The 24,584-nt window shown below is 36.7% G+C and overlaps 4 protein-coding genes across 5 annotated transcripts in view; 2 read left to right on the forward strand and 2 right to left on the reverse strand.

Annotated features, from left to right (window-relative positions):
• Positions 1 to 5,792, reverse strand: part of tbl1xr1a (TBL1X/Y related 1a) — a gene marked incomplete at its 5' end in the record, with an annotated part of 199,152 nt that extends 193,360 nt beyond the window's left edge. The window contains 2 exons of the mRNA XM_079597257.1: positions 5,571 to 5,630; positions 5,746 to 5,792. The remainder of the gene's footprint in view (positions 1 to 5,570; positions 5,631 to 5,745) is intronic.
• Positions 5,793 to 6,571: 779 nt separating this feature from the next.
• Positions 6,572 to 13,102, reverse strand: arpc4l (actin related protein 2/3 complex, subunit 4, like). The gene is made up of 7 exons (XM_079598092.1): positions 12,878 to 13,102; positions 12,567 to 12,666; positions 11,565 to 11,683; positions 11,361 to 11,472; positions 11,178 to 11,273; positions 8,967 to 9,137; positions 6,572 to 7,821 (listed from the first exon to the last, which is right to left on the reverse strand). Exons 2-7 carry the CDS (start codon positions 12,567 to 12,569, stop codon positions 7,816 to 7,818), a joined length of 507 nt encoding a protein of 168 aa, XP_079454218.1. The 5' UTR covers positions 12,570 to 12,666; positions 12,878 to 13,102; the 3' UTR covers positions 6,572 to 7,815.
• tada3l (transcriptional adaptor 3-like) lies at positions 12,919 to 20,434 on the forward strand. Of its 2 annotated transcripts, none has more exons than XM_079598088.1 (9): positions 12,919 to 13,316; positions 13,816 to 14,049; positions 14,133 to 14,383; positions 16,926 to 17,031; positions 17,187 to 17,319; positions 17,421 to 17,524; positions 17,630 to 17,730; positions 18,702 to 18,893; positions 19,223 to 20,434. In XM_079598088.1, the coding sequence occupies exons 2-9, from the start codon at positions 13,840 to 13,842 to the stop codon at positions 19,413 to 19,415; spliced, it is 1,290 nt and encodes a 429-aa protein (XP_079454214.1). In that variant the 5' UTR covers positions 12,919 to 13,316; positions 13,816 to 13,839; the 3' UTR covers positions 19,416 to 20,434. The 2 variants fall into 2 exon arrangements, with proteins under 2 accessions (XP_079454214.1, XP_079454215.1); XM_079598089.1 differs by having other exon boundaries at positions 13,310 to 13,360; positions 19,223 to 20,380.
• Positions 20,338 to 23,890, forward strand: hmces (5-hydroxymethylcytosine binding, ES cell specific). The gene is made up of 5 exons (XM_079598090.1): positions 20,338 to 20,476; positions 21,437 to 21,642; positions 21,725 to 21,868; positions 22,589 to 22,813; positions 23,321 to 23,890. Exons 2-5 carry the CDS (start codon positions 21,454 to 21,456, stop codon positions 23,519 to 23,521), a joined length of 759 nt encoding a protein of 252 aa, XP_079454216.1. The 5' UTR covers positions 20,338 to 20,476; positions 21,437 to 21,453; the 3' UTR covers positions 23,522 to 23,890.
• The last annotated feature ends 694 nt before the right edge of the window (positions 23,891 to 24,584 follow it).

The following is a 24,584-nucleotide window of genomic DNA, read 5'->3' on the forward strand; positions in this document are numbered from 1 at the left end:
AAACGTGTAATCTGAACCAGGCATTATTCATCGTGTCAGGCTGTCTGTAGCGATGTGTTCATCGCGGGAGTTCATATCGCGATGACGATGAAAATTCGATGTATCAGAGCAGTTATTAGTATTATGTTAAAGTCGGCATGAAACAAGTTGTGATAGTCTTTTCTTCTCTATTTTTACATATATTCAAGTGTAACGGCTTCTCGAACAAGAAAAAAATGTAGGTTGGGAACTGATTGGATCGTAGGAAGTTGGGCGTTACTAACTAAATGGAGGCAGATCTGAACTTTGCAGTCAGTTGTGGAGGATATTTAGTGTCACCATCCGTCGAGACAAACGTAAAGATAACAGATGACGTTTTGAGGGGGAGGTGGTCGTTTTTTAATTTTAAAGAATACGAGTTCAGGTGGATTTAAAAAACTAAATTAAAACGTGCACAGATAAATCGTTTCTGAAATGTTTACATTCTGTAAAAATAATGAGAATTGTCCGTTTTAATTTCATCGTGACTTTAAAGGGCCTTAATAAAATGATTATATAATTTTACCTTTTTAAATACAACTTATTTGCGTAGTATGCAGCCATTTGCAATTGTCTATTTTTGGTAGCACATTATTGTTTGTAGATTGTATTTAGACACAATCTTAATTATTTACGGATTTATCATAATTATAATTAGAAAAGCACCACTATTATTCTGGCTGACACGGATAAGCAAATAAATGTCTAATATTAAAACTACATATCATTTTTTCTTAATAAATTAAATTTCAATCAAACACTAAAGAATACATTTTTTTAAATAAATGCTACAAGTGAATTTAGGCATCATGACCTTATAATGTACAGCATGAAAGTTTTTGTCAAAAATATAATAAAATATGTATTTCAATATAAACTGAATGTTACATTTAACATTGTTAAAAACATTTTTTTTATATATTTATCTTTGAGTATTAGATGATGGTAAAATGTAATATTCATGTAAAAATAGGGGAAATTAGCATATACAATTAAATAGTAAGATATTGATAAATAAAAGATAAATCTCCAATAATGATAATATGCAATATATCAGGCACCCTAGTCATAATTATTTCCATTTCTGTTCCAGCAATCAACTTAGAGTTAGTGATTGAACGAGGCTCACACCTGTGCTACAGACATGAATGATACCTGAAATCATGTGCCGCGCGGAAGATTGTGGTTGGAAGATGTTATCATTATTATTATTATTATTATTATTATATGTCATTACTATTGCTTTTCAAAGTGATCAGATGTATTATTTGTGCTTGGCTGAGCATAAAACAGGCGGGAGGGAAAAATCCCTAATCAATATAATGGCATAAAAGGCCCGTCCGGGCATCAGCACATCAGTAGGTCGATAGCATCCAGGTATGATGGGTCATTTACTGTAAAGTGTGATTTAGAGAAGCCATTCAAACAACAAAGAGAAAATGAGCCTGTTCTTAGTGTTCCAACTGCCCTCTTTCACCTCAGCACTCAACAAAAAGAGTCTCTCTTTCTCTCCGCTCTCTCTGGGAACAGGAAACCCCACTTCCAACTGTTCCCCTGGCAACAGAACATAGTCCTGACCTGACGGACACTTCCTGTGCTCAGACCAGACAGCTGTGCTGTTTGTTAAAAAGGACATCTGTGGGTTTTCTTATGACGGGCTGAGGACACAAAAGGAGGAAGCAATAGAAGAAGCAGCTGGAAATTATAAATTGCTATTGCTCATACTTAGGGATCAAAACCGGATCCAAGTATTAAACTGTGGCACACCTCAAATCGTGTGACTTGCTGAGGAATGCAATCCTTTTCTAAGAGACTGAACTTGCAATTTTCAATAAAACAGGTGGCGGATTTACATTGATGGAGGATCCTAACCTGAGCAATATCTAGGGATGGGATAAATAATTTTAGGATGGGATGTTTTCATTGGGCCAGTCACTTAGCAATACCCTAGTAACGGCATAGCAACACACTCATACAAATACGGACCCCGCACATGACATGCGAACAAAAATAAACACATTGTGACCACAAGTTAAGAATTCGTGGCTTCTCTCATGTCAGTAAGTCATGTCACAATTTACTTGTTTGTTCTCTCGTTTTAGTTAAATTGTGGACACAAATTAATAATTAATTCCCATGACTTATTAATTTGTTCTCTTGTTTTGATTTAACTGAAACAAGGAAACAAATTACTACAACGTGGCCGCTATTTACGAAAACAAGGGGACAAATTATATTGTGCACACAAATTACTTGAGAGGGAACGAATTAGTAAAACGTGCTGACAGTCGTGGGAACAAACTTTGTTTCTGGGAACAAAGAAATCCCTAAAGGAAGTCAAAACAAAAGTGTGTGTGTGAGTCACTCAATAATAATAAATATTACCACTGGCCATGGTTTTATGATAATCACTGCAATGATTATTTTCTGATTTACTGTTAGAAAAAAAAAAAATACTACTGGACAGACTCTTAATAACAGATTATACGATTGCAGTAATGTGTACACAAACTTTAGGTAAGTGGCTAAAATGACTGTGCTACGTCTAGTATTGCGTTTCTATCCCACAGTGCATCACATCGGTGGTTAGTTAGCGCCCTCTGCTGTCTGAGATTTGTACTTCAACTGCAGTATTGAGAACCTGAGCATATTGACACTTCTGTTTTCTTTCACTTTCTGATTCAACTCACCCATTAACAATAATAATAATAAAAAAAAAAGAGATTAGAATCAAAACCGATTAATAATGTGTACGGTATGTAATTTTTGACTGGAAGTGTGAATGGATCTTAGTCAGGGTAGCTAGCTCCATATTTAATTTTTGACAGGAATGAAAATGAGGCTGAGGGATACAATTTTAATGCGTTCAATACTGTTGTTTAACAATAGACCTGTCACAATTCCCTAATATGTATGTCTGTTTAAGGACTCTTAATTTGATGTTATCTCAGTCTTTATCTGTTCTTGGTCTTGTGTTAAAGTTTCATGCTAGTATCTATCTCTGTTTGGTTCCTAAAGGCTGGTTCACACGGCAGGATAATTAGGCCGATTTTAGCCCAGATTCACCCCCTTTCGACAATCTAAAGGACCCTCCGATTATCGTAAAATAATCTGATCAGATATTCCTGCCGTGTAGTGTGTTAAGACTGCTCTCGTCTGCTCGGAAGGACGTCGGGACCGCTCCGATCTCAAATCGGGGATATCCAACATGTTGGATTTTTTGGGCCCGATTTCTCCTCGTGTGTGGTGTCCCCCGGGGACAAACGAGCACGCAGCCTGTAGACTGTGGCGTGTAGCCAATCAGAAAGCGAGGTGACGAGGCAGCACCGGGAAACAAAATCAAAAGTCTCCATTTCTTTGACCATCGCCTTTTTCTTTGATAACGTTTTTTTTTTCCGGTTAAAAACAAACTACAAACTATCGCCACTGCATCCTGATTCGTCCGCCATGATTGTTTACTCTGAAGTCACGTTTGATCTCGAGGGATTTTGCTAGATTTCCCGTCTGACCTGGAAATGCTCGGGAGTCAAATCGGTTTGTGTGTGATGTGTTGATTTTGCCGTGTGGTTGCGCACCACACACTGTACGACCAAAACTGTTAGACCCGTGATTTTTTTATCGCCGTGTGTTTAAAGGTTTGGAAAATCAGCAGACAATTTTAAAATCGTCCCGTGTGAAACAGGCTTAAGTGTTTATTAAATGTTATTTCGTCATTCTTCTGCATGTTCCAATGAATATTAAAATGTGTGCATAGAAAAATGCCATCTAAAATTATTTTAAAAAGGTACAATATATACGTTTCAGCCCTCCAGTGGTTAAAAAACGTGCAGCATGCGCCAAATTGCCAGATTTGTAACGTAAATCATTTTGAGCCTATGTCAACACAGGAGAATATGTTTCTATGCAAACTGTTGGTTATCACGATTTCAAAATAAAAGTTTAAATAATCGCTCTGAGTTTGCATGTTTTGCTGTTTACATGTCCTTGTTTAAGAAATTACAGTGGCTGCAGCATTTATGTCGTAAAGAAGTGGGCGAATATTAAAGATTAAGTGGGCATTTGTGTTAAATGTTGCCAATATTAAAAAAGGATTTGATCTGCTGTATAGTGTAACAATCACCAGGCCGTTGGCGCTATCTGGTACATAAGTTGATTACGTTTATATTATGTATTACAACGTGTATTTTAACAAGGTTGTTCAATAAAACCAAATGATTACATTATTTTGATACTATACTCGATATTATATTATTTCCTTATTGTTATTATACCGGTATATGTATATTTTTTATTATATATGTATTTAAACGCTATTGTTCACCTAGGTCTATTTTTATTACCACACAAATTATCCGAATACTCGTTTAATCATACAAATAATCGCCCAATTACTCAATTACCAAAATAAACATTAATGACGGCCCTAGATTAGTTAAAACATTCCAAAATGCACCTGCATTGTTTTGCATTTTGTGACTTTTTGTCAAATAAAAAGACTATTTTTCCAGTCATATCATTTGTCATTGAAGATTTCTTTAAAAAAGTGTTAAAAAATCATCTCATTCTTGTCAAACCAATATTGTGTATCATCGTGAGCTAATGTCGGCCCGACTCTTTATTTATTTATTTTTGTCAAGTTGAGCACACTTCGGGTACAATTTGCCCCCAAAATATTATCAGTACAAAAACAAACTACATCTACAATACAGCTACATGTGATTTTGGGAGCAGATGACCCTTGCAATAAGGGGAAATAAATCAGCCTTCCCTAAAACAGCACTTGGATGATATTTCCACAGTTGTTGGAAAATAAATAGATTTATGAACTGCAAAAGATAAATGTGAAGAATAGATGTACGTGAAGGCATCTGTAGAGAAGGGCATGTGAGCAGGATGAGATGGCTGACGTTCGAAACCCTGAGATGGAGTATTGACTTACAAACACCAAAGCCTTGGCCAGAGTCATGCATTTAGAAAAACTATCACAATGTGCTACATTACAAGCTTTCAGACCAGCACATACTCGCCAACCGCTGAAACACAAATAAACCTTCCACATAATAATACCACATCAGATAACAGCCAGTAAATGCAAGATGAAAGACAGATACAAAACTTTAGTAGGCCAAGTACTCATACGAGCAATCTTCATTTTTATATACAATCTTATATTATTAATTTAAAAAAATACAATAAGTTGATAAATAAATATAAAATAATATAAGATGAATGAATGCATGAATGTTAGGGTTTTAGTTATAGGCAAGTCTTCTTTCTTTCTTTTTTGTTTGTTTTCATGGCCAGAGATCTATAATGTATTTTAACTCGCTCACAAGAACAAAAACAAGCTGCCCACCGAAACAACCTGCAACAGTCTCCATAGGCCTACGTTAATCCTCCATGTCAGCTGGAATCCCTTTGCACTGATATGAGAGCAGATTTACCCAGCCATTGACCTTCATAAGTGCAGACATGATATCTGAACAGTATAATAATAATGCATTGTCAACCAGCATGGAATGATATTCAGTGTTAGTGCGTGACAGACTCACAAGCACGTGGCATCCTGCTGTCTGTCGCAGTCTCTTGGCAGGATTCTTTCTCTTGTGACTCTGTGTCACAGAAGAGGAAATAAGTATCACACAACTCAAAGCCCTGTCACAACAAACGCGGATATTAGGCGCGAAGATTTAGAATAGAAACTATGGATACTGTGGAGCAACTCACTTAGTTTAGACGTTAACAATTTCCCGCCTAGAATGCCGTTCGGCGACTAAAAGAACGCCGACCAATAAGATTTGAAGCTGTGGATCACATGACTGGAGCTGCTGCAGAAACACAAAGTTTGGTGGAATGTTTTACAATTGTGATTTAATATTATACAAACTATGGATGTCAAAAGACAAAAAGGACGAACAAATGGCTTACTTACGGCAAACTAAGAAACGGCCTACACGACATTCCTCCCGGGTTAGACAAACGGGCTATAACTTAAGCCTTAATTTAAGGCACATTAACCTCTTACTCGCAGTGCATAACGTTAACATAACCGAGTCCAACAGGACATGATACTGAACGTTTCCATACATAACAAACCATTCATAAATATCCTGTAGTCATTGTCTGACTCCGGTTTGAACATAAAAAGGCTACAAGTTTTTGAACTTTTCAGTGCATGTGTGTGTGAGGTAAAAGGACACAAGCCGTTGAAGCTCCGCCCCCTGTTCCGCGAGCTGCAGCTCGTTTGCATTTAAAGGGGCACACACAAAACGGTGCGTTTTTGCTCACCCTCAAAATGTGACAATTTAAACATGCTATATAAAAATATATGTGGGGTATTTTGAGCTAAAACTTCACATACACACTCTCGGGACATCAAATACTTATTTTACATCGGGTGAAAATGGCATTATACCACCTCTTTGCAAGATGCCATCACAGAATCACAATGCATTTAAAGCCTTCGCTATTCCCCCAAAAACCTTGCCCAAAAATGCACTTTTGTTCAATATAAACAGCACAGCAGCAAAGAAAAAAAGTAACAGAAAATGTTGGGGTGGCATAGTATTGCATTTTTACTTTACTGTAGTCTAACAGTTGTTCTCTTTTAAAGATTTCAATAAACAGTGAACACTACAAACCACAAAATCATTATCTGCCTAACATTCATTCAATTCATCAAGCCAGGCTGCTTTGTTTCATATTTCTTGCAAATCAATTTGATCGTGTTGTTATTGTGTCCTCACAAGAGTAATTAACATAATAACAAACCATTATCACAGTCAGACTACAATTAATTGACTGGACGACGTCCATTGTTACCAATCTTTTCAAGTCATCATGCTCAAAATGATAGATCACAAAAGGACTTTTGTATTGATTTTTAACCTTTTGAGGATCAATATCCACTTCCGTACTCATTCTAGCTTTACGATTCTCATCAAATTTTAAGCACAGAATAATGCATGAGTAACACAATTGACCTAGAAATGTAATAACTTGGCTCAATACATGTCTCAGATGGCATTGTAAAAAGCCAATAAATAAGAACTAACAAAAACTGCAGAAAGATCAATTAATATAAGTGGTTTGAGAGCACAATCACAAGAGGAGTAATAACTACACGATAGTGCGATTTGAAAAAATTAGCAAGAAAAAGAAGTGAATGCAATTTAGAAATAAATCCAAAGAGGTACAGAAAGCACAATATATTTTTATTGAAATTTTGTTTGTTTTTACGCAGTTTTTTTTTTTTTTTGTATAGTTATCTTATTGGAGTTGTATAGCTGTGCCAACATTTTTTTTCTTATTCCCCCACCCCTCATGATCTCTTTAACATTAAATTGATTATTTTCTTTCTTTGTAACAAAAATTAAGCACATGAGTACATGTATATAAAAGACAACAGAAGAAAAGAAAAAAAAAACTACAGTCCAACAACAAGATTCCTGTGCCCATCAATATTAATTACAGGTAATACTTTTAAGGACCTGCCTTGACTGTGTGTTTTCTTTCTTTTTTTCTAACATCAGAAAACGAGAGTTATAAATTCTTGACTAAATGTACAATTGTTAATATCCATGGGCACAAGGAGCACCTTGAACAGAAGGCAAAGGGGACTGCATATAGTGCTGCAGGACTGGCCAGTTGTTCCTGTAGATCTTCTTGCTTGGATGCTAACTAATAAACTCTTTTCCCTTTGCTCTGAGGAGATTTTAAAAACGTTGAATGTTTTTGTCCGCAGGAACCAAAGCAACACCAATCTCTGATGGGTATCAGGAATGTAGACAAGCATCCTCAGAACTAGAACAGAAAAATATATATATTAAAAGAGTCAAATTATAAATTACTTTTTATTCTTCTAAATACAGATGAAACTCGAAAAAATTGAATATGGTGGAAAAGTTAATTTATTTCAGTAATACAACTTTAAAGGTGAAATTGATATATTATATAGACTCTAGGACTGTCACTTTTGTAAAAAAAAAAAATCTCGAAAAAAAATCCGAATAATTTTGAGACATGTGTTCATTGAATCGATTGTAAAATCGATTTTCCATGTCTAAAGAAGATTCCATTTTCAATGGCAAATATAGGCAAATCCACAGACAACTAACAGGCATTAGGACGAACATAAAGAGAGTGCTTGAGAAGCGCACAAGTCAAATTCTGCTGATTTATTGGCGTGAAGTTTCGTGCACAATGACAAACAGGAGTGCAACATTGTTGAAAAAATAAGCAGAGTGGACTGCCATAATATCAATGAAAAACATTACTGCAGGCTTCAACGTAGCTGTGTTTACGATTAGAAATGTCAAACTAACTTCGCCTACGTAGGCGATTGTAGCCCGAATCTGTATCTGTATGCATGAGACTGTCTGAATACCAGCAGAAATCCCATTTTTGTTGTAAAAAGAGACATTATGCAGAAGTATAATTTGCTGTTATGTGTTTGTCAGAGCCTGCAGTTGCTGTGTGATGCGCGTTCGCTGCGGGCGTATCGCGACGAGCTGGACGCGCTCCGAGAGAGAAGGCCGTTAAAATCGTTTACCTATTTTCGAAACTTGTGTTGGGTTGGTCCGATCGATTGTGCAATCGATTTCCGAACGTAAAGTGACAGCCCTAATAGATTTATTACATGCAAAGTGAGATATTTCAAGCCTTTATTTGTTATGATTTTGAGGATTATGGCTTACATCTTATGAAAATCTTTTCACAATATTCTAATTTTGAATTTGGGGTTTTCATAAGCTGTAAGCCATAATCATCAAAATTATAACAAATAAAGGCTTGAAATATCTCACTTTGCATGTAACGGGTCTAAATAATATATTAGTTTCATCTTTTAAGTTGAATTATTGAAATAAATGAACTTTTGCACGATATTCTAACTTCAAGTTTTACCTGCATGTCTGTTAAAAGATATACATGCAACATCTCAAACATACGTTCTTGAGGAATTCCTCTGCGACAATTCGGGCCCGAGCGTTGACCGACAGCTTCATCTCGCTGATCTCCTTGTCGATCTCCTCCATGAAATGGATGACAAAGTCCACCAGCTTGTGTTTATACATCTGTTCTGTGTGGAAGTTGGTGATGAGGAAGCTGATGTCATAGCCCTGAAATGCACAAAAGAGGAAATGAAAAACATGGTAATATCAGTTTACGTGCTTCCACATTATATAGCATTTCAAAAATAGCCTGATGTGAAGCTACATTATACAGCATTTGTTCCAAAGTCCTACATGACTCCATCAAAAAGACTTGCATGATATGCGAGTTTGGTTTAATAAATTGTATATTGCTTCATCCCTTGTTTGTTCTTCACAACCAGGGTGGGAAATTAGCACCCGCCACCCGCCAAGGGCGGGTACTTTTTCAAAGTGGCGGGTCACTTTGCCGTGTATACCAGCCACAGTGGCGGGTGGATTATAATAATGCTGCGTTCGCACCAAAAGCGAATACAGTTCGCAAAAATTCGCATCCACCGAGGGACCAGGACAGGACCACCAGACGCGCATAAACGCGTCTTTACATTGACTTAACATTGAATGTATTAAGTAGGCTAGTAACCAATAAACACATGCTGCGAGTGATTTCATTGTACGGATTGGACAGCCTTTGTCAAAGAATGCGGTTGCTAAGTAACAATAATACACTTTTGTCGATTAACTCTTTTGATTGGTTTTCAGCGCTGTGTCACGGCGCTGAAGAGACCGTTATACTGTATAACTTATACACATAGCTAAGCTGAGAATAAAAATAAAATAAAAAGTGTATATATATATATATAGCTGAGCTGAGCTGGTGCAGAAGAAAGGGAAATTATTTTTAACCATGCGCGCGCGCTCTCTACACTGCTGAAGCGCGGATGATCTGAAAACACAGACAAGCTGGAGTTCAGCGATCTTTATTTGAGATTTTCTACTTAAATTAAAGTGTCATTCAGTCGGCCTGTGTTCTGTCACGAGCCGCTTGCGCTGTTTGTGCGACTAAATCTGCGATCAAAATGCAGGCTGATATCCAGCAGTGTTTTTAATGTTGATCATATATGAGCAAGAATGCAATGTTTCCCGAATATCCACACGATTTCAAATGTGACATTGATTTTATACAACAGTAAAAAAAAAAGGGTAACATTTAAGTGATGTACTGCATTTAAAACAGTAGTCAGGCGTATTGCTCTATTTTGCAACGAAATCTGTGGCTTTGAACGAATCGTGAGATTCAATGAATGAATGACTCGATGACCGCCACCTACTGGCTATTTTAATATAATATTTTTATTAATATTAAAAACGTTTTTTTAACATTGCATATTTATTGAACATGGTTTTATTTAAAGCATTATTTATTTTTAAAAGGTATTATAAAGGTTAAAAATTAAATGAAAAAATTTATTAAAGGGGGCGAATATTGTCCCTTAATGGAAAAGGTGTGACTGCAGTCTAAGTGGAAGAGAGGAACTTAGGAAAAGGGATATGTAGAATTTCACAAGTGCTACTGCTAAAGAGTGCAATGTAAATAATTTATCATCATAAGCTTAATTGAATGGCCTAGAGAGAATAATTATAACATTTTCTGTCTAAAGACTACATATAAAATAGCTACCTAAAGTAACTGCAGTTTACTAAAAGTAATGACTAAAAGTTTGCATTCATAAGCATTTTCGTCTGAAGATGAAGACTAAGACTGAATCAAAAATGGTTGCCAAAATGAACACTGGCCTACACACACCAAGCGCACTACAACGCTGTTGCGAATGTATTAAATATGACTGATCATTTAAATAAAATGTTTTATTTAATTCAAGTAGCCTACATAGTAGCCTACATAATTATTTTCCAGGGTTTAAAATGTATACAGATTTGACATTTTCCCCTCATACTTATGTTGGAATGGGTACGAAGTTGGCATTGAATTTCATTTGAAATGGTATTAAAAAAGGTCTTAAAAAGCCTTGAATTTAAGCTGGAGGATCCTGGGGGTACCCTGAAATAAATAAAAAACGTATTGAAGCAATTTCTTTCTTGCAATTTGAATTCCGGAAAAAGTGGCTGGTAAAAAATATAAGTGGCTGGTAAAATTGGGCATCCACCAGCCACTGTGGCTGGTGGACAAAAAAGTTAATTTCCCACCCTGTTCACAACAGATCTTACCTCAACAGGTTTCCTCCGCAGGATGAAGAAGTTCTCCGCTCGCATCATCATGAACCTCATGAATTTATGGCAGAGGATCTTCTCAATCTCATCGGCCTAAGAAGACCATGAATATCTTTAGAAGATGATGGCAAGAAAAAGACTTACATCACTACATCTGTCTTCAACAGTTCACCTTCATACCTGTTTGACAGCAATGCTGACTCTCACTGAGTTTATAGACCCCTCGATCAGGACCTTCTCCTTGTCATTGCGGCTTATGACCACCGGCTGCAACAGAAGCTCTTTGCTGCTCCTGTATTGAAAGACATGCATTGCACACGATTATCAGTTAAAAGCACATCCGATATAGAGGGAGGACGTGGGGTTTATGAGTGATTTCCTCACCTAACCTCCACCTCAGGCTTGTTGTGTCGCTCCACCACCTGAGAGGAGAAGTTCTCCAGACACAGGGCTGCTTGAAGAGTGGCGCGCACTGCATTCAGGTAGGGTCGCAATGTTGCCGTCTACATATAAAAAATTGAATATTTAATTAAAGTCTGCATGAAACGGAAGTTGCGATAGTCTTTTCGTCTCTACTTTCTTCTATATCTGAGTGGAACAGCTCAGCAAACAAGAAAAAAAAATGTAGGGCAGGACCTATTTTTTTACAGTCTATGGGCAGGACTTGATTTTGTCCATTGGAATAGATTGGATGGTTGTGGTTTGCTATTGCTTTGATATCATGTGATTGACAGGTTGTCCCGCCCTCGCGCCAGTAAACACGTCACCAGAGAAGATAAGTCGTTGCAAGTGAGAAGTTATTTTGATTAAAGATTACGAGGGCACATTCATTAAAAAAAGAATAATAACAATGATGTGCACTGATAAATAATTTAACAAATACTGAAATATTGCTAATAAAAACCTGTCCATTTCGATTTCATGGCAACACTTCATTTTATAACCGCACCGACTTTAAATGGGTCTCATTTTAATTATTAACAGAGTAGAAGAGTTGTTTTGGTCATCCCATTGAGCTCGAGTCAATCATGTAGGTGCTGAAGTGTCATTCATCTGCCTTAAATCATCACTTCTTAACTAGATTGATTGGTCTGAATAAATTAAACATGTCATTTATTAAATATTTTATCTATACAGTGAAATGTGAGCAAACCGTGCATTTAATGTTTTGATTCTGCCAAAAAGAGGCTTTGCCTGCAAAATCATTGACGTTAGCCAGCTAGCATAAACCAAGACAGACTAACATCACTCGATCAAATACACCAACAAAACACTGCTGTGAACGGAAGCAATTATTTTACGGATATGCTGTTTATTAAGTAATTTGACTGCTAGCGGTATAATAAAAACAATCTAAGCAACTTTCTAGAAATGTAAATCTCTTACCATTTTATATGAGGTCTGTGGAGGAAGACGGAAGTCCGCACGCCACGCCTAGAGATGAGAAATCACGCCTCCATTGCGTTCTCACATTTCTGTAATACACCTATTAGAAGTGCAATCGGTTCAATTATCATACGCTCATGACTTGAATGTATACGAGTGAATGGTGGATGATCAAGTGTATTTTCATAGAAATACAAGTTCTTATATTTTCTATTTTAAGAAACTGTAAAATTCAGCGAAAATTATAAAAACGCCGATGATGATTTAACATCTATTCCTATATTTACGGTCGAGCCCTGTAGCAATCTTACCTTGATTCGCTTTTTCTTCCTTATATGGCAAATAACACGACAGGTCAAATACATTACAGCCAAAGAGGCGTTTGTCTAAAAATATTACTGTGCTGAAATAATCCTAATCTCTTTTGTGGTTTGAATCAGCACGTTAGTCTCTAAAAATAAATAATCTTTATTTATACTGCTTGGACGCGCTACAGTCAGGAATGTACCATTCCATACGCTGCGCTGTAATGTTGTGGACGTTAACTGTCAAGTTTGAGTATTTATCTGATCTTGAATAATGATTTTACAGATGGTACACACAATTGGTCTAGGCGTGTTAATTAAACACACGTTGATCATACTAAAGTATCCGTAATACACATAAAATTTAATACAAATTTAATCGGCGAATGTTCTCCCCCGTGCTGAAATAATGGTTTGGTCAGTAATGGATGCCCCTTTATCGGAGGTAAACAATTATATTTTAGGAATAAATGCTTTGTACGAATTCAGGTTATCCTCCTGTTTTGACTTTTAACATATTTGTACATTTTCGTTAAAAGCTTTTCATTGCATGCAATGTGAATATTTATTGATAAATGTTACAATTGGTTCTCTGTGGTTTGAACAGCATGTAGTTGAATTAGCATGTAGCCGTTAGCTTACAGTGGCTGCTCATGATCTCACACTGCTCTCATATATGGTGCCTAATATTACATAACAGTGTGATCGAGAATGCAGGGGTGCAATACATGTAACATTGGCATTGTCACAGATAAAACCTTATGAATAACAGCTACAGCAGTCCATCTCTAGCATTATCTCTCTGTAGATGTTTACTAGCAACCATGCCTTTACAACATAAACAAAATCTTGTACAGTCTTGTGTTCTTCATTAATAGTAAGAAATTAATCAATGCCTGTTGGATACCTTGCATAAATCTGGCTTAATTTATAATTTTTTTCAGATATAGGTTCCTGTTAACGAGAAGATGAGTGAACTGAAGGACTGTCCCCCTCTGAAGTACTATGACTTCAAACCTGTGGACCACGTGAAAGTGTGTCCACGCTACACCGCAGTACTCAGCCGCTCAGAAGATGACGGCATTGGCATTGAAGAGCTGGACACGCTTCAGCTTGAGCTTGAAACACTCCTATCCTCTGCGAGCCGACGTCTCAGAGCACTGGAAGAACAGAGACAGGTAAAAAGTTTAATGTTTTTCTATTTGTCTTTTTCCCACATACTACCCGTCTAAAGTTATTTATGTTTTTTTCTCTGAAACAGATTCTTACAGACTGGCAGGACAAAAAAGGGGACAAAAGATTTCTGAAATTAGGGAAGGATCCAGATCTCGCAGCCTCTTCTCGCCATTCCAAGCCCAAAAAACAGAAGCTTGATGGAAAAGGAAGTCATGGTCCCGGACCTGGGCCTGGTAGACCGAAGTCTAAAAACATACAGACCAAGGTCCAGGACTTTGAATTTGAAGTGGACCCCCAAGAAATACCCCGCAATCCTAAAAATGATGCTCCCAACAGGTTTGTTAATAGAGTTAGGATACAGATCAGATTTTTCCGACATACAAGCTAGGTATTAAATTAAATCAAATATCAATTCTTCCTCATTTCATGCTTTAAGTGATTTCAAATGAGAAATATTAAGTATCCAGTTACATTTTTTTATTTAATTATTCAAACACAAATGCAAGCTTGAACTTGAACTATTAGGAATGCAACAATATGAACATTTTGGTCAGTATCGATAACCAATAATTCTTTAGATTTGAAAGCTTATAACTGATATATTCGCCAATATATTCGCCAATAAATACAGTCAAACCAAAATGTATTCAGACACCTTCAACACTTCTCACATTATCACAGTTTATTCGCTATAGCTTAGAAAATGGTAATAAAATATGACAACTTTAGTCTGTGGTGTAAAAAGGTCGCATTAGCAATTAAAGAAAAAAAACAGCGTCTGAATAATCTTTGGTCCCAAATTTGTAAAAATTTTACAGTATGAAGAATTTTTGGGTATAATATGTAACAAATTTTTTTTTGCTATCCTCCTCACTTACATAAATGACCTATTGTGTCCTGCACCCACTAGTAAAAAATTATATCTGGTGTCTGAATAATTTTTGATTTGACTGTAGGGCTGCATAACGATTAATTGCAACTAATCGTTTGCAGAATAAAAGTTTTTGTTTACATCATATGTGTGTGTACTGTGTAAAATAATTATGTATATATAAATACACAAACATGCATGTATAATTTTAAGAAAATGTATAATTATATATAATATAAATTATATTTAAATATAAAAATGTATATAAATATGTAAATATTTTTTAAATGTATACATGCATGTGTGTGTATTTATAAATACATAATTATTTTACACAGTACACACACATATATGATGTAAACAGAAACTTTTATTCTGCAAACGATTAGTTGCGATTAATCGTTATGCAGCTCTATTTGACTGTATACTTCTGAATTTTTTAGAATTATTCCTAATAACAAAATAAAAAGTTCACCACTAAAAGCTATGTCCCAAGCACACAATTATAATGTTCTCATTATATTTTATTTAGCCTATATGACAGACTTGTGCTGCACACTTTACTGTATTTTCCTTTTTGAAGTGATTTCATATTTCAAGCAATTCAAAACCATCATAGTGAACAGTACGCAACTGAAGTGTCTCAGCTGAAGGAAATAATCTATTATTTGCCACATTTTCTTATTGGGCCAATAACATAAAAAATGAACATATATTGGCCGATACCGATATGGTGGCCAATATATTGTGCATCCCTACTTTTTATTAAGAATCATGGTTCCAAAAAAAAAAAATATATATATATATATAAGAAATATTAAAGACATAAACATTATTAATAATAAGCACGACTGTTATCAATATTGATAATAATAAGAAGTGTTTCTTGAGCATCAAATCAGCATATTAGAATGATTTCTGAAGGATCATGTGACATTGAAGAATGGAGTAATTGATGCTGAAAATTTAGCTTTTCCATCACAGGAAGGAATTATATTTTAAAATATATTAAAATAGAAAACAGTTATTTTAAATTTGTAAGCCACGCTATATTGGTCCAATGGGGGTTTCCAATAACACGGGAAGGTTTCTTGCGCGTTCCGTCTTCCCAGCATCTCAAAGTAATTTCGATTAAATGCAATACATTTCTCATATGTATTTACTCGTTATTTCATCTGACTCCATAAATGAAAGGTTTTGATAATATCTATGCATCACTAAAAGTGAGCAAATGTTTGACTATTACTTTTAAACTATTAAATGAACAAGGTCAGAATCAGTTTGAATAATCAAATGTAACAATTTATTAAATCAGGTATCAGGTCAATTGTATAATCAATTCAAAGATAATCAATACAAAACATGAATAAAAAGAGGAGATGCGAACCCAACCTGAATAAATACATGAGGCTGGAAGTCTCGGTCACTCCCAGCCATCATGGGCCAGTCTGGATACAGAAAGCCCTGATTCCTCTGCCGCATTCCATTAAATAGCCAAAACCTCTTTCATATGTTAACAATGGGAATTTACATTCAGAGTTGACACCTTTTGGGGGTAGGAGACCATTTGCCTAGAGACAACCTTCCTTTGTGTGCTAGTTTCTCTAAACTTCTCAAAACCTGATTTCTTTTTGTTTAACTAAGTTGGAAATGAGACATTTGTACCACTCACTCTGAGACATTTTAAATGATACTAAACATAATCATTCACATTAAACCACATATATATTCTTGTGTGAGTCTTTAGGGGTAAGAGGGAGTGAAACTGTATGGGGGAGGTCAGATGTTAATTTCCAGCAAGGTTATTTGTTTCATAGACCAGTCTATCTCTCCAACCAGTTTCTCCAGCTTTACAAATTGTAAAAACATTTCACAATATTACTGTTGTACTGTATTTTTGCACAAATACATTTAGCCTTGTTGAGCATAAGAGACTCTTTAAAAAAAATATATATATATTTTTTTTAAATCGTACCAACCAAGTGTTGTTTTATGTGTGTAAAACAGATTCTGGGCCTCAGTGGAGCCTTACTGTGCAGACATCACAAATGAAGAGATCAGAGTTCTGGATGAGCTGCTCAAACCCCCTGAAGATGAAGCGGAGTACTACAAGGTAAAGATCTTTTAGAGTCCAGTTCTTGCTCTGCATTATTGCAGCTTTCTCTTTCCTTTCCTTCCCTTCAGCTGCTTCTGTATTCAGAGAATGCCTGTTAAATGGATTTTGTTGATTGTTCACTTCTGAGCCCTGACTGCTGTTTTTTCTTGCAGATCCCAGCTCTCGGAAAGCACTATTCCCAACGCTGGGCTCAAGAGGACCTGTTAGAGGAGCAAAGAGAGGGAGCCAGAGCCAATGACAAGAAAAAAAGCATAATGGGTCCTCTTTCTGAACTGGATGCTAAAGGTAACCGTGTCATTAAAGATGTATCTTGATTCCGATTGCAGCATTGATTTTTTTTTTTTTGCATCTGTTTCTTTTATCCTCTACTATTCTGGTTTGTGTAGATGTAGACGCCCTACTGAAGAAATCAGAGACTCAGCATGAACCTCCTGACGACGGCTGTCCCTTTGGCCCTCTCACTCAGCGGCTTCTACAAGCGCTGGTTGAGGTCAGTGACTCCTCATCTGCCAAAATAAGTCTTTATATTGTGCAACATTTAGTCCGCTTCATTACAGCTCAGTTTATTTCAGTCATATCCTTTTCACGCATGTAGGAAAACATCATATCTCCTATGGAGGATTCCCCTATTCCAGACATTCCAGGGAAGGATGATGGGGCCGGTACGTCACCTCGTAGCCAGGGTAAAGCCTTCAGGTAAAAACTAAAATAACATTATTACTCTCACTTTTTATGCAATTTAATATCTTTGCTAAGTTACCCCGAAACTTTTGAACAGTTGTTTTAACACCTCTTGACTCTCGTTCTGACACTCTAAACCATTTTGTTGTCCACTGTCGAATTGTATTTAAATCCAAGAACACGTCTTATGCAAACAGAAACGTTTCCAATCGGGTGAACCAGTATAATTATATAGGGCCAGTTAAGATCGATTAGTTAATTAGTTGTTAAGTCAACCAGTCGTATTTGCTCATTGACATTGAAACTGGTCATTCGTTGACGAGGAAAAAACTGTGGATTTGGGAATTGATCGGATGGTGAAGAGTGGACATGAATGGGATAACAAGATATTTAGCTATTGGTTAAGATTATTAAATTGCCTCCATGGCCTGGGTGACATCATACATTTTTTTGTCTGCGTGAACCAGAAGTTGCAACCGACTTTATCTCAGTGTTGTGACGTATTTCCGAGAGAAATGGAATACTAAATGAGGAAAAATAGTGGGCGTGGCTTTTTTCCAACTAGCACCTGATTGGATCTAGAAAAGTAGGTGTTTCATTCAGCCTGTCTACTGTCAGTTGGAGGGGCGTGGTTACGGATGTTAAGCAGACACCAAAACCGCCAAACCTACGTCATCAGGGAAGGTCCTCCAATGCAGAGGGGAGGGGCATTTTCAGATTTTGATTAAAGATTACGAAGCCAAAAAATGTTTTTGTGTGGATTGACTTGCATGGATGAATTGTTCACCACAAAACGATCAATTTAGGCAAACAAAGTAAATATGGTCAATTTTGATATCATGTGGACTTTAAAGTTGTTTCATAGGCAAAGAAAGCAATTACTTTTTGATGAAAGTTTTTGAAAATATATACCGCTATGTTTTTCTTTGTAACAATAACGTGCACAATAATGAAGTTCACCGAATATTTTCTCCTGTTTTCCCCAGTGTGCCTCACACACGCTCTCTGGAGGCTCGTATAAGAGAGGAGCTGGTGTCTCAGGGGCTGCTGGAGTCGGATGAGAGGCAAGGTGTCGGAGGAGAATCTGAAGACGAGGTGCTGGCTGAGCTGCAGAAAAGACAGGCTGAACTCAAAGCTCTGACTGCCCACAACCGCTCACGCAAGCAGGAACTGCTCAAGTGAGTCTCACCGAAAGAGCACAAGATCCAGATCAAGACTGCCGTCAGCACAAGATGAAATCTGGCCTCGTGAAAATAAGCTTGTAATCTTTCAAAGAGTTAGAGGGAGCAGTCGTATGTGACAAGTTGTGATTTTTCTTTCCATAGTTTTAGTCAGATGAAAACTGTATTGAAGCAGCCAGCTGTGTATTGTTTTTTTAGATGTCAATGAGAATTTTAACTAGAAATATCTTGTGGTATAGTTTTTTCCCCCATATGCATGTTGAAATACAAGCCTTAATGTGATTTTTCAGGAAAGTCACATTTCTCTTTTCATCCTGTTCATGCAGGTTGGCACGGGAAGAGATGCGAAAACAGGAGCTTCGACAGCGGGTCCGCGTGGCTGATAACGAGGTCATGGAGGCCTTCCGTCGCATCATGGCAGCCAGGCAAAAGAAACGCACTCCAACAAAAAAAGAGAAAGATCAGGCGTGGAAAGCTTTAAAGGAGAGAGAAAGTATTCTCAAACTCTTAGATGGATAAATATGACCGGCAGCTAAAAAAATGTGATGTCTTCATTCATATGTTTGTTGGCTATGGACACTTCATTCAGACAACTTGAAGAACATGTAAATGAACATTTAATATAATCGTTCATGTTATGACTACTCTCTATCCAAAATAAGACCTGACATGGCTAGTTGTGATAAATACAGGTGTTTGACACTATGGGTTTCAAGTGCCAGAAGTATGGCACCTTGAGTTTACCATTTATTTTTTGTCTTTCTGTACAGTTCCAATTGCAACTGATTACCAGAATGGTTTGATATTGTGATGGCGACAGTTCTCCCAAAAAATCACATTGTGTCGTCATTTACTCACCCTCTTGTCGTTCTCAACCTGTATAACTTTCTTTCTTCTTTGGAACATAAAGGAAGATATTTTGAAGAATGTCGTTAACCAAAAAGTTTTGGTGACAATTGACTTTCATTGTACGGACACAAACACTGAGACATTTCTCAAAATATATATCATTTTGTGTTCCACAGAAGAAATAGTCAGACAGGTTTTGGAATGACATGGGGATGAGTAAAAGATGACAGAATTGTCATTTATTGGTTGAACTATCTCTTTAAAGCTGTTGTCATAGTGTTGATAGTATTTTGTTACCACATTGGATAGAGAAAGAACTCGTTATTTTTGAGTTTTTGTATGAGTAAAAGGAAATAAAGCTTGTATAAAGGTATTGTAATTGGAAATATCAGCGTTTGTAAATTCATGCTTATGTTGTCATTTATTTCAGTTCATGTTGAATTTAGTCGTATGCATCTGACATTTTATAAACTACTTCTAAACATTGCCGTTGCATGTATGTGTGTGTTTGAAAATAAAAACAATTTTTTTGTTAATTATTAGACTACCGTTCGCATAACTATATATTCTGTATGCAAAGCATTTAATTGATTTGAAGTGTTATGACCGGTTGTCCTGACAGAGGGCGCTATTTCGTGTTTACACCATGGAAACACACTTGTGAACATCCACATCGTTGCTCTTTCTGCTTTTACATTCTTTACCTCAAAATAACGACGACTTCTTGACTGGTGAGAATTTATTTTACCTTATGTTAGTAGTGTCTATTATTTGTCAATGCATCTGTATCATGTTTGCCAGTTTATGAAGACGGCAAACTGGGTGTACAGAAACAGTTGCATGTAACTAGCAGTCTAACGTTAGCCGAATCACCTATAAAAAAAGCTTTGAGATGAAGTATTGAGCTAAAATTAAACGGCGTGCAACCTTTTAAGAATTTAAAGTAAGCATTTTTAGAGTGAAATGAGGTAACGGTGATGTTACTGCAGTTAGAACGGCCTGACAGCTAACGTTACTGCTTCACGAACGAATTGTTCTTGTGAGTCGGATCTTCTAAATGAAATAATTGAACCATTTTATTACAGTCTATGATTTGGACTGAAATATGTACGAGCGGTTGTCGATTCAATCATTTAACCTAGAACACATTAGCCTGATTTGTAATGAGCCGCGAATCATTGGATGAGCTAATAGTAACCGAGATTTGAAGAGAAGTAAGGAACTTTCATAGCGAAGACAACAAGAGACGATTCCCTTCCCTGGGACGTCAGAAACCGCGCGATTTACGTAATGACGTAAAAGAAACCGTGAATTACTTTTTGCAACAGTATTTAGAAACGAACCAAACGAATCAAATAAAACACCGAGATAATAATAAACAAAAAAAGAAAGAACGTATACAAAAAGGGTATATCAGTATTCTGATAAACTAATAGCATAAGTGGTGTGCATTGTAAATTAGTATTTTATCAGGTACTTAAAAACGGGTAAAAAGTAGGTTTTTCTGTGAGATTTTTAAAATATGTATTTATATAAATATAATCAAACAAAATATTTGTTTCTCGTTTCATCTTTTAATGAGTTGCATTTACTGCTTGTATTCTTTTTAACTAAGAAATGCCAAACACCACTGTTATTTTGTTTAAGGCATTAAGTAAATGTACCATCTAATGTGTGGTGATGTCACACAGGCTTGGCACACCCCAGGATGTGCGGGAGAACGGCTTGCACTCTTGCGTCGGATGAGCTCAGTCGCGCCTCTCGGTATCGAGACCGAACAGGACAACGACACCGGCCCCGGTGGAAGGATGGAGACACCGACAAATACCGGCCCTCATACAACAAGAGTCCTCAGTCCTTCAGTCCTGTGCTGCTGTCCAACAGACACTTCAACAAGGCATGTCAATTTGTCAAAACAAATACTGTACACACAACTTTTGTTGCTAAAGAACAACTCTTAAATAAACCACTTTTCATAGGATGCTCCTGTAGATGAGTGTGTGCTGGCAGCGATGCGCTGGGGTCTCGTCCCGGCATGGTTCAAAGAGAATGACCCCAATAAGATGCAGTACAACACCTCTAACTGTCGCAGTGAGAGCCTGCTAGGAAAGAAGTCTTATAAGGTACATAAGACATCCTTATTTATTCTACATTAGCGGTGAAGCCCCGCCCACAGTGAAATATTATTGGTCCAAAATTCAACTCTGCATAATAGAGTGTAACAGTGATGATCCTAATGAAACAATCTAATAGATTTTATCAATAGGATACCTGATTTTCAACAGTAACTTATAAACCATTTAATACATAACTATTGTGAGCTACAATGTAGTTAAAGGGATAGTTCACCCAAAAATGAAAATTACCCCATGATTTACTCACCCTCAAGCCATCCTAGGTGTATATGACATTCTTCTTTCAGACGAATACAATCGGAATTATATAAAAAAAAAAATCTGGCTCTTCCAAGCTTTATAATGGCAGTGAATGGCCGTTTATGTTTTGAAGTCCATAAAAGTGCATCCATCATAAAAGTAATCCACATGGCTCCGGGGGTTAATAAAGGTCTTCTAAAGTTAAGCGATGCATTCGTGTAAGAAAAATATAAATATTTAAAACTTAATCAACTGAAATAACTAGTTTCCGGCAGACAACCTACACAAGTCGACTTACGCCAAAATAAATACGAAAAAATAGGAACAATGTATGGGGGGAAATACTTCCAGAACCAAGGCTTTTAAAAAAAGTGTGAGAGCACTGTTGCACTCTATTATTAAACATCAAATATCCTCTAATATGCTGTGGACAGACAAATGACTTGTTGCTGGAAATGTATTGTACAGGATCCTCTTCTGAAAGGCCAGCGCTGTGTCATTCTAGCTGACGGCTTCTATGAATGGAGGCGACTGGAGAAAGAGAAACAGCCTTTCTTCATATATTTCCCACAAAGCCAAGGAGGACAAGTGCCCAGTCCACAAAGTACACAGGAACCGAAATGTGACCAAAGTTTGGACCAGGGCGACAACTCCCCAGAGTGTCTGCAGCCTGTAGACCCCACGATTAAGAAGGTGAATGTTTAAAAAAATGTTTAACTTTTCACACAAGTTAGTTTAACCCTTAAATGCGTGGATGTTTCTCCAATCATTATTTCATATTCGGGTCTTTAGCGACCAGGATCTATATCTGACACGGATTAATCTCTACATGTCACGATAATGTAAAACTCTCCTGATATTAGAGTAACAATTTCAGAAGAATAAAATAAAGCATATTTTGTTACCATTTGGAGCTTGGAAGGGTTCAGTTTGAGCAGATGTTTCTGAAAAATCCCACCAGTGTCATTACCACATCTCAAATGATGTAATAGGATTTAGTGATGGAAATATATTTTTTAAAAACATTTTTGGAATTCAAAATGTTTTGTCCTTATGTACCCTAATACACAAAATGAAATATGTTTTGCTTAATTTGACAAAATAACAGTGTCATTGGAGTTGTACTTATATGCTTATATGTATCATATATTAAATTCCGATATTCCTATTGATTTAAATACTGACCTTCCACCTGTCTAGACCGTTCAACCAACAGCCAGCAGCAAAATGATGATGAGCTGGCTGAAAACTGCCTCACCAACTAAGAGGAAGAATCCTGATGAAGAGACTACAGCTAAAGAACCTGAAGGAAAACTTGCAGCAGAGAAGCAAACCAAGCCGACCGGGTCTCTCCAGCAATGGCTTCTGGGAACAGGTTCCAGCAAGAAACCAAAAACTTGAAAACAGAATTCCAATGCATTTCCTTGCATACTGTAGAAGTCCCATCTCTTCAGAATGACCAAAGCTGACTAGTTTATTGATTAAAAATGCCATAAATGTCTGTTAAGACAGCTAAGTATTCATTGTGTAGATGTGTTCCTTTTTTCATATGCCAGAAATAAACATTTAATTGCTGATTTGTGGACACATTTAATTTGTTCATTTCAAGTAGTTAATATCACTTCTCCAAAACAAACACTCAGTGCACAACACATTTATTCAACAACTTAATTTTATTTCCATTATTACTTTGAAATACATTTATCTTGAACAATGTATATGCTGTGCATTTTGTTTCATTGATGGTCATGAACAATTCAGTTTTCCCCCAATGTTGTCTAGTTGTGTTTATTTGTATATAATGCAACAAAGATAATAATAATTACAATAATAATGAACAGACAGGAAAAAATCCGAGTGATACTGAGCACTTAAATTCTCTACCATCCTGAGCTACTGGTAGAGTTCAGGCAAGATATGAAATGAAAAAAAAAAAAATTGTTCATGGCAGACGCGCGGTGATTCTTTCATGCTGACATGAGGATTGATGACAAACAGAAAAAGATACAGAGAAATACTAATTGTCATATGAATTGTAGATAATTTAAATGTAATGTCTAAATTTCCTGTCACTTGGTTGGGAATTCATGTTTTCGTTTTCCATTTTGAGGACAGCTATTGGGCGTACACTGGATTGTTTGCAGTTCTCAGATGTAACAGTGGGGGCAGTGTTAGACCTCCAGTGCTTCGGGACCTCGCCAACTGAGGAGCGTTTTCGGGTTCACGACTTTGAGAGGAAAATGTAGCATGCTTTATGCCAGGCCGCCATTTTATTTCAAGCAGAATGATGAAGAACATGGCGGTAGTTCTGGTTCCAACATACGGCTTTAATGCTCTGATACCCCCCATCCCCCCATCTTTCAGCGTTCACGTCACATTTTTTCAATTGTCTCGAGAGCCATTCAAGTGTTGAGAAGACTTTTTATGTGGGCGAGGTGATGATTCTGCAGAACCGGTGCGAGGT

The sequence above is a fragment of the Phoxinus phoxinus genome (genome assembly GCF_949152265.1).
Source record: "Phoxinus phoxinus genome assembly, chromosome: 22".
Classification (NCBI taxonomy): Eukaryota; Metazoa; Chordata; class Actinopteri; order Cypriniformes; family Leuciscidae; genus Phoxinus; species Phoxinus phoxinus.

Excerpts from the sequence above, each read along its gene's own strand:
- arpc4l (XM_079598092.1), bottom strand. Across the intron at positions 11,274-11,360 it reads TCAGCATTGCTGTCAAACAG|GCCGATGAGATTGAGAAGAT; the intron begins GTATGAAGGTGA and ends TGGTCTTCTTAG. Across the intron at positions 9,138-11,177 it reads TGCGGAGGAAACCTGTTGAG|GGCTATGACATCAGCTTCCT; the intron begins GTAAGATCTGTT and ends TGTGCATTTCAG.
- tada3l (XM_079598088.1), top strand. The coding sequence starts at position 13,840 with ATGAGTGAACTGAAGGACTGTCCCCCTCTGAAGTACTATGACTTCAAA. Across the intron at positions 17,525-17,629 it reads TTCTACAAGCGCTGGTTGAG|GAAAACATCATATCTCCTAT; the intron begins GTCAGTGACTCC and ends TCACGCATGTAG. Across the intron at positions 18,894-19,222 it reads CGCAAGCAGGAACTGCTCAA|GTTGGCACGGGAAGAGATGC; the intron begins GTGAGTCTCACC and ends CTGTTCATGCAG.
- hmces (XM_079598090.1), top strand. The coding sequence starts at position 21,454 with ATGTGCGGGAGAACGGCTTGCACTCTTGCGTCGGATGAGCTCAGTCGC. Across the intron at positions 21,869-22,588 it reads TAGGAAAGAAGTCTTATAAG|GATCCTCTTCTGAAAGGCCA; the intron begins GTACATAAGACA and ends TGTATTGTACAG. Across the intron at positions 22,814-23,320 it reads TAGACCCCACGATTAAGAAG|ACCGTTCAACCAACAGCCAG; the intron begins GTGAATGTTTAA and ends CCACCTGTCTAG.